Source organism: Chrysochloris asiatica, unplaced genomic scaffold, assembly GCF_000296735.1.
Source record: "Chrysochloris asiatica unplaced genomic scaffold, ChrAsi1.0 scaffold00014, whole genome shotgun sequence".
Classification (NCBI taxonomy): domain Eukaryota; kingdom Metazoa; phylum Chordata; class Mammalia; order Afrosoricida; family Chrysochloridae; genus Chrysochloris; species Chrysochloris asiatica.
The window spans coordinates 14,845,562-14,854,901 of record NW_006408532.1 but is presented as its reverse complement, the minus strand read 5'-3'; the positions used below and the strand labels follow the sequence as shown (position 1 = coordinate 14,854,901).

The 9,340-nt window shown below is 40.3% G+C and overlaps 1 protein-coding gene across 1 annotated transcript in view; it reads right to left on the bottom strand.

Annotated features, from left to right (window-relative positions):
* Positions 1 to 9,340, bottom strand: part of MAMDC2 (MAM domain containing 2) — a 200,994-nt gene that overhangs the window by 58,900 nt on the left and 132,754 nt on the right. Inside the window, exons 7-8 of the mRNA XM_006834912.1 lie at positions 6,595 to 6,688; positions 951 to 1,094 (exon numbers count right to left, since the gene is read on the bottom strand). Coding sequence (XP_006834975.1) covers positions 951 to 1,094; positions 6,595 to 6,688 — 238 coding nt within the window. The remainder of the gene's footprint in view (positions 1 to 950; positions 1,095 to 6,594; positions 6,689 to 9,340) is intronic.

The window sequence follows — 9,340 nt, the reverse complement described above, 5'->3', positions numbered from 1 at the left end:
TGTGGTGGCTTGTGAGTTGCTGTGATTCTGGAAGCTGTGCCACCAGTATTTTAAATACCACAGGGTCACCCATGGTGGACAGGTTTCACATGAGCTTCCAGATGAAGACAGACTAGGAAGAAGGAGTGACAAACTACTTCTGAATATTTAGTCACTGAAAACCTTATGAATTAGTAGAGAAACACTGTCAGAGAGAGTGCCGGAAAAAGAGCCCCACAAGTTGGAAGACACTCAAAATGCGACTCGGGAAGAGCTGCCTCCTCAAAGTAGAGTTGACCGTGATTACGGGAATGGAGTAAAATCTGTAGGAGAAAAGCCAGCAGGACCTTCTTTTGCTGATGGGGCACAACTCAAAATGAAGTAGTTGGTAGAATTCTTCAATTTCATCATCACTGGATTTAGCAATTGGTGCATAAATTTGAATGACAGTGGTATTAACTGGCCTTTCTCATGGGAGTATGGATATTACCCAACCTCAGTGGTTTCAGAAAATCTGTATTAAATGGAAAATTGCAAATAGCTTTTAAAAGATACTTCTCCTAAAACGAAGAGCAAAGTAATTTTCAAAGCACTAGCTATTAACTGGTAAGTATTTTTAAGCTAACACAATAACTTGAATTCTAACTTTAAAAAATGGTCAAACACAAAATTATTAATTGCCTTTGCTTCTTTATAACTGCTTTTTTTCCCTTTTAAAGTCAGAATCTTGATGTGGTGTTGGTGGTGGTGTGTGTGGAGTCAGTTCCTACTGATAGCAACCTTTTATAGGGGTTCCAAGGCTGTAAATCTTTACGGGAGCAGAAAGCCTCATCTTTCTCCCGTGGAATGGCTGGTAGTTTTGAACTTGTAATTACACTACCAAAGGTCCTCAGAGTCTTGATAGGTAAAAATAGTGAACAAAGCATGAACAACAAGCCCGACAATGCTACCACAGGATACTTTTGACTTACCTACTCCTGTAGTGTGGTCTCCAGCTCGATACATATTTGGTTTCACTTTCACTCGGCTCCAGCCCAGGCCTTCTTTATCTTGGTAAAAGTTGCAGAAATTTTCCTCAAAATTGCAACTTGCTTCCACAACACTGAAAGGAAGTTCTGGGGAAAGGAAAACAAGACGTAAAGAAAGCCAGACTTAAGGGCCTCAATAGACCACATCAGCAGATTGACAAATACGTATACATTGGTGCCCTAGGATACCAGAGAAGTACAACACAGAAAAATATTTTATCTCGATGGTATGCTGACAGGTTAACATCAAACCAGTGTTTCAGCATGACAACAAAATTGTTCTTTTTCTCTCTAAAGGTTGGGGTAGGAAAGAGCCCTGTTCATATTCTCTATAAAAATAAAGTAGTGTCAGACTTCAAAAAGAAATTTCCTTTCAGAATGTACAAACTGCTAATGTTTATTCATATATTTCATCACAATTTAAAAATCATTCATACAAAACCAGAAAGGAAAGAAAGAAAAAAGATAAGGATTTTAAGGAATTTTCATTTTCCTCTAGAGCAAATATTTAAAAAATATGATTTTCCAGAAATCATTTTCTTTTGTTGATCAAGTTCATGTCATAAATGCAGTCACTGCCTACTTATCATGGATGTGAGCTGTAGGAGTTGATCTGCTTGAAGAAAATCATACTTCAGTCGAAATACCATAGTTTAAAAGTTGTACCAATCCCATCATCTGCACTACTATAGTTTTAGCCTTGCTAAGTTTTGGTAGCTATGGTACCATGAATTTACTTAATATGGCTTTCTATCCAAACTCTTTTTAACTCCCACCAAGTGATGACGTTGTTGTTGATAAGTACAATTGAGTTGCTTACAACTCACAACTACCCTATATAAGGCTTCTGAGGCTGAAAATCTTTTAAAGAGCTGAAAACTCATCCTTCTCCCAAGGAGCAGCTGGTGGACTTGAACCACTGACCTTGTGGTTTGAAGTCCAGTGCTTATCCTATAGACCTACTCTGCTCCCAGAATGATTTGGGAACATGCAAATAGTATATATAAAGCTGCTTTAAACAAGGTATTAAAAAGCATTATAAAATATAATGTTTGAATAATTACTTGCTCCTTGACATTTGAATTTTAGAAATGAGAGACTTTGAAGATGATCTCGCTAGGGGGAGTGTGTTGCAGTTTGAGAAAAATAGTTGGTAGTGTCTCTTACTCTATTTTCTTCTCTGTGAAGTTAATGGAATTCAACTCAGCATCAGTTGCACAGATCTAAAAAACCTCTTCAGTCCTTCTGGTAATAAAGAGATACTGAGTGCAATATGTTCTTTAAGTTGTTTTATGTTACCATGAGCCAGGCCAACTGAGACAGCCTATATTTCCCTCAAAAATGAGAGTGAATGGGACTTAGGGTCCATGATGGAACAAGGATAGGGCTGCTGTCCAGGCTCCGGAGATCCTTGTGGGCATTGGAGCTAAGGAAGGCTGTGCCAACTTCAATTATAGCATAGTCAACAATTGGCACGAGGATCCAATTAGACAAGAGGTCTGGACAGAGTGTTGTAATCTGAACAACCAGTGGTCAACATTGGGATTCAAGAACAAGTAGACATTGGAAACATCTCAAGTGTCAAATCCTCCCAGCCGCTAACCTGGGTGTGGAATGACCCACACCCAAAGAGGAGGTTGAGTCATCTGCAAAAGGCAGAGCAATGGAGCTCTCAGTTTGACTGAGCATTAAGGTAGGATCATGTGTTGGACACTCAAGGAGTTACAGACCAAATCCAAAACCAAAGTTCTTCTGCCATCGAGCTGAGTGTGACCCTTACAGACCCAGCAGGACAGAGCAGAACTGCTCTGTAAGGTTCTTAAGGATAGAAATCTTTACAGGAGCAGACAGCCTCACCTTTCTCCCATGAAGGGACTGATGGGTTTGAACCATAAACCTTGTAGTTAGAACTTCAATGTTAAACCCAAAGTGCCACCAGGGCTCCTTTACAGACTCAAAGCAGAGTTTTTTCCTACGGTGTAGACTCCAGGTCAAAGTCCTGGTGTGGTGCTGTGAGTTAATGCGTTGGACTGCAAAGCCAGTTTCAACCACAAGGTTGGCTCATCAGCCGTTCTTTGGAAACCCTATACAGAGTTGGAATGGGTTGGAACCAACTCAGTGGCACTTACAAACAACAACAGATTCCAGGCTAAATTAGGAAGTGGGGATTGTGGGTAGAAATGGTGGCATGGGAAGGGAGGAAGTGCTGTAACTCAAGAGGGGGAGGAGGGTACTTGAGAAGTGACATGACACTGGTGGTGAAGCTACAAGCCTCAAGGCTGGGAGCCTGGATTTAACTCTCAGTTCTACCAGATGATTCCTGTCTCTGCCTACTAGGGAGATGAAGGAAGAAAACCTTGGATCCAGCTGGGAAAAGTAGAGAAAACAATAAGTCTGGAGCTAACCAAGATAAAGAAAAAATGTTGACACCTGTTATGAAACAGAAGAGCATAAGTTATTTATGAAATGTAAGATGAAGTATGAAAACTTGAGGGCTTAGCTTCTAAAGCTCAGGATCTGACCCCAGCTGCTCAATGATAGAATCAACTGAAGCCTGAATATACTTCCAACTGCTCTTTGGTCTCCATTTGATCCACTGTGCTCCAGAGTAGGTAGGTGAGCTTCATAAACATTAGCTCATTGATCTTCCCAACAACTCTATGAACCAAATTCTTCCATCCTATCCTCATCCTTGGTAGCACGGTGCCTCTGCAGGACAAGCATTGGACTGCCAACCACAAGGTCAGTGGTTCGAGCACACCAGTCACACCATGGGAGAAACATAAGGTTTTCTGCATTCTCTAAGATATACAGCCTCAGAAATCTTATACAAGGTTGCTATGAGTTGGAACCAAACTTGAAGGCATTTAACAACAGCAACAACAATCTTCATCCTCTTAGTGTGGAAATGGAATCACAGAGAAGTTAAATGACATGCCCAAGGAGAAAGGAAGGAGACTAGGAATGTCTCAAGAACTCTGGCTCTCGAGTATGATACTATGATCCCATAATTAAACTTGGGAAGAATAGTTTTTAAAGCCATTTGGTAGCGTGGGAAATTCTAAAGACCAATTTGGATCTTCAATTAACTTTATAAAAATGGGTATCTCTGGAAAGCCCCACAGAGGAGGCTAGGTTGTTATGTGGGCTGGATTTTTCAGCCCTCCTAACATATGGTCCTTTGCTGGAAACTTTCTTTTCATGAGTCACACCACCAGTGCTGGAAGGAAGAACTCAGATTTATGCTGTATCTTTTGAAAAAGAAGGGAGTTTCTAAAAATTTTTTCTATAATGGCTCTGTCGATTCTGTTACCTTCTAGCTGCCTCTTCAGCCTACACAGTATAAAAAGCTACTGAATAAATGCCTCTTTCCTCATATATACATAATTTGGAAATAGAAAAGTTCAAAGTAACTGCCCAGTGATAGAGAAGAGAACTGTTCTAAAAAATAATGATAAAGAGGTTGTGAAATTACTATTGTTTGTTTTTGTTAATATTTGCCGTCAAGTCAGTTCCGACTCATAGTAACCTTGCACAGTGTTTTCTAGGAGTGGCTAGTGAGCTTGAACTACCAGCCTTGAAGTTAAATCAACCTTGCAGTCCAGCATATTAACCCAGCACAGTGCCACACCAGTACTCCAGAAATTACTATTAACATAGCTGAAATATTAATGTATGGGCTTAGGGGGCAATGAAATTTAAAGAAGTAAAACAATTTTGATATGTGTTTTGTCAAATTTATACGGAATCTTGGTTTGGCACTGTGGGTTAATGTGCCAGACTGCAAAGCCGTTAGAACTGCAAGGTTGGCAGTTCAAGCTCACCAGCTGCTCCTTGGAAACCCTATACAGGGTCACTATGGGTTAGAATTGGGTTACAATTGACTCGATGGCACTTAACAACAACAACTGTCTTTAGTTCTGTTTGTATTAAACCATTTAAAAATATGCAAATTCACTCTGGTTCTGTCTGTTACACTGTTTTGCATTTTACTAGAACTAGTGAGAAAATAATATTTACCTTCAGCAAATTAGTTAATTTCTCTCTAATTTGGGAGTAGCAGTTTAGCTCAATTAAAAAACACCTTTCTCAGTTCCCTTGCTTGTAGAAAATATCTGAAATCATATTAAGTTAGAGACCAAGTATCTCCTAAATGAAAGCAAAACCACAAAGGCCAAGTTCAATCATTTATTTCCCATATTCCAAAACCCTGACGAAGGGCACAGTAATGGATGGGATGACCATGGTGTGTCTCCAGGGTTTCCCAAAGGAACAAATTCAGTAAGAGTAAGGCCAATTATGTATATCTGGGTTATCATTAATATATTGTCTTCCTTCTTATTTTGAGACATTTGTTTTCTAATTTACTTTGGTTTAATTTGGTTACTTATTTTCCCAGAAAGAAATATTTCTTCTCTCTTTTCCAAATAGCAATTTCATGGCAATTGTGATACTGACCATACTAAATGAATAGAACTTGGTGTTTTCTCTTGGAAATTTAAAATAGTTATATTGTTGTTGTAGTGTCGACCCATAGCAACCCTGTACAGGGTTTCCGAGGAGCAGCTGGTGAGCCTGAACTACTGACCTTGTGGTTCAAACTGACTTTGCAGTCCAGTGCATTAACTCACAGCACCACACCAAGACTCCAACACCAGTAAACGTGTATAATATTTACCCCAAATCATCAGAGATAGCTTAGTACCAAATACCAAAACCCTTAAAAATGAGATTTGTAAGACTTGGAAACAAAAAAAATAGAAGTCATTTTTTATCATTCTATTGGGTAGATTTTGAGTTTTTTTTTTTTTTTTCCCCACCCATCCCTTATATATGCACTCAGAGTTCCTTTAAAGAGAAAGATGGGATAGGAAAGAATTGGCATTGTTTAATTATTCCTTTTCTAGCACATGGTTTCATAGGATAAGCACTGGATTGCAAACCACTGGGTCAGCAGTTTAAGCCCACCAGCTGCTCTGTAGGAGAAAGATGAGGCTTTCTGCTCCAGCAGATTTAAAACCATGGTCGTTATGAGTTGAAACTTGATGGCACTTAACAACATCAACAAGAAGCAGGTTGGGAAGATGAAATCTTCATTACATAGGACAACTGGCCTACAGTTGTTGCTAAGTGCCAGAAAGCCGGGTCTGACACACAGAGACCCTGTATAGGATTTATGAGGATGTCAGTCTTTGTAGGAGCAGAAAGCCTCAACTTTCTTCTTAGGAGGGGCTGGTGGGCTTGAACTGCCAACCTTGTGGCTAGCAGTCCAATGATTATCCTACAGAGCCAGTTGTTGTTAAGTGCTGTTGAGTTGGTTCCAACTCAGAGCTTGTATAGCGTTTCTAAGGAGCATCTGGTGGGTTTGAACCTTTGACTTTGTGCTTAGCGGTCCAGTGCTAAGTTCATTCTGTGATTAAAAACAAATAGTATTCCTAAAAAGTGACTATTCAGTCCAATCATATCTGAAGTATGAGATAAGGGTAAAGTAAAAGAATCAGAGGAATTAAAGCAAATCTTAACCACAGGCATCTGCTAAGAAAGGAAAATTCCAAATGTGAAGAAAAAGAGAAAAGAAAATACCTACCTGTCTGATTTTGGCAGTGAACAGGAGAAAAAGAAATATCATCCAGGGCAACATACCCGCCTTTGGGACCATTGAAAGCAACTTCGAAAATAGCCTGCAGAGGAAAATGATATTTGTTATACGATTTTGGAATTTCTGTTAGGCTTAGAGCTGTCGAGTCAGTTCTAATTCACATAGGTTTCCGGAGAGTGGCTGCTTTGGGCCATGGTTTAAAATATTATGTCCATTCAGTCAGGTGATGTGAAGTACTTATAGAATCATGTTCATAAATACAGGAGTTCAGACAGCAGCTCTTCAAGGAATACTAAACCCTAAATTTCATTGTACTGGTGGACTTTTTACCCTTCCTAGATTGTTAGCTAATATGTCTATGTCACTTTCTGATAGGATTACGGAATTGACAATTAGCATTATGAACTTCAATGAATGGGAAAAACAGGTTCTGTGCAAGAGAAGTCCTGGTGTGATGGTGTAGGATAGGCACTGGACTGCTAACCATGAGGTTGGTGGTTCAAACCCACCAGCCATTTCTTAGAAACCCTGTACAGGCTTGCTACTAGTCAGAACCGACTAGGCAGCATTTAACAACAATGTGCAAGAAAGCAGGCTAGGTTCTTCCTTGCTGACATTCACAGTCAATGAAGTCCCTCAAAGACTGTTTCCCTTCTTCATACCTGGAATTTCATGTGAAGCTGTGAACAAAGATGAGCCCTGGTGTGGCACTGTAGGATAAGCACTGGACTGCTAACTGCAAGGTCGGTGGTTCAAACCCATGAGCTGCTCTCAGACATTCTATACAGTTTCACTATGAGTTGAAACCAACAGCACATAACTACAACAGGAACAAAGATGCAACATCAGGGATTATCCTGATGAGCTGAACAAATCAGGCCCAGAAATTCTATGCATGATGCTAAGAAGTTCAGCGTGTCCAGGCATGTTTGATTGGCTAGAAAGAGCATTTAGCAACTGAGTCTCTTTAGTTTTGCTCTCTTTCTTGCCACAGATTTTAACTTTGAGTTTTATCAACCACCTGTGACCATTTGGGAATCAACCACAGTCAGGGCAGGTGCTTACTAAGACTGGGAATATGACTCATGTGTTTGGTCAACTTGGGGTGAATTGATAACGTGAGAAAATACAGTGTTGAGCAGGGCTTACAAACTCACATACCTTTAAAGGACAGACAGGTAAATGCTTGATGGGGGCTGGTAATGATGGAGCAGGAAAGGATTCAGACTGAAAGTGTGGACAGACCACCCCTGCCTAACCGGTGCTCAGCAGCTCAGTTTCTGTCAACTGCTGATGGACCGGAATTCAGAGCTATGTTTCAGGTCTAGCAAATTGTCAAGAGGACTTGGATCTCTAGATTTTATTTGACATCTTCAGGTTTCTCAATGCTGACCATTCAAAAATTAAAGTAAGCAAGTGAAAGATCCTGTATGGTAGCCAAACAAATCACTGTGGGCTAGATTTGACCCATGGACTTCTAGTTTGCAACCTTTTATAAAGAGAATCATGTGTTGGAGGCAGAGAGACCAAAGTTCAATTCCATTTCTATCACATATTAGCTAGGTGACCTTGGGTAAATGAGAAAGCATCTTGGGGCTGAGATTTGTTTATTTGTAGAACTTTTGAGGAGATTAAATGAGATATAGCATACAAAGATACTAGCACAGGATTAGCTAGTAACCAGGTGCTAGAAAGTAATTTCCAACTCACGGTGATCCCAAGTGTTCTAGAGTAGAACCTCTATAGGAGAATGATGAAGATACAGGAAGATAGCCAAAGGTTAAAGGAGATAGAGGGAAATACTCTTATATGTATAACCCGGAAACAACAGTGTTCTACAGGTAGATAAATGGACAGACACTCACAGGCTAAACGAGTATGGGAGGAAGAGTGGGAGTATACCCATTACTATAGAAGGGTTTGAAAGAGGATATTTGTATGTGGGTATTTACTTTTGCTGCAAACGTACCCACGAATGAGGTAAAGCACACAGAGGGCAAAATGATGAAAACTTTTTAGGTATTATCAAATATCTTAAGGCAATGAGTAGCTGAGCCTTGGGGCTCAGGAAGTCCCAGGGGCCACCATGGTTAATTGGCATAACATAGTCCACCAGAGACAACATTTTACATCCTACTTTGGTGAGTAGTGTCTAGGATCTTAAAAGTTCATAAGTGGCCATTTAAGGTGCAACTATTGGTCTCTCCATGTGTGGAAGAAAGAAGAGTGATGAGAATTGAAGATGCTTGGAATCAATGAATGTAATGGACTAATAGAACACATGAAGGTTAGTCTCCATGACTCTGAGACCAGAAGAACTAGATGGTGCCCAGCTACCACTACCAACTGCTCTGAAGGGGGATCACATTAGAAGGCCCCGAGTAGAGTGAGAGAAAATGTGGAACAAAACTCAAAATTATCAAAGACAAGACCAGGCTTACTGGTCAGAAAGAGAGTGGAGGAACTCAGGACTAAGACTCTCGACCATTCCTCAGGTCTAGAATGGAATTCACCCTTCTGGCCCAACTTTCAGCCAAGCAGTAGAGAGTTATAGAGGGGAACAACAGCACTAGTAGGTATGTTCACCATGGAATGATCAGTCATTCAAGATCAGAGGGCAACATTTATCTAAGGACAAAGTTGAGAAGGGATGCATGCGAAGGAGGGTGGGGTGGAAATAAGAACCACAGGGAGGAAGTGGGATAACTGTTGTTACATGGAGGGGATTGCAATC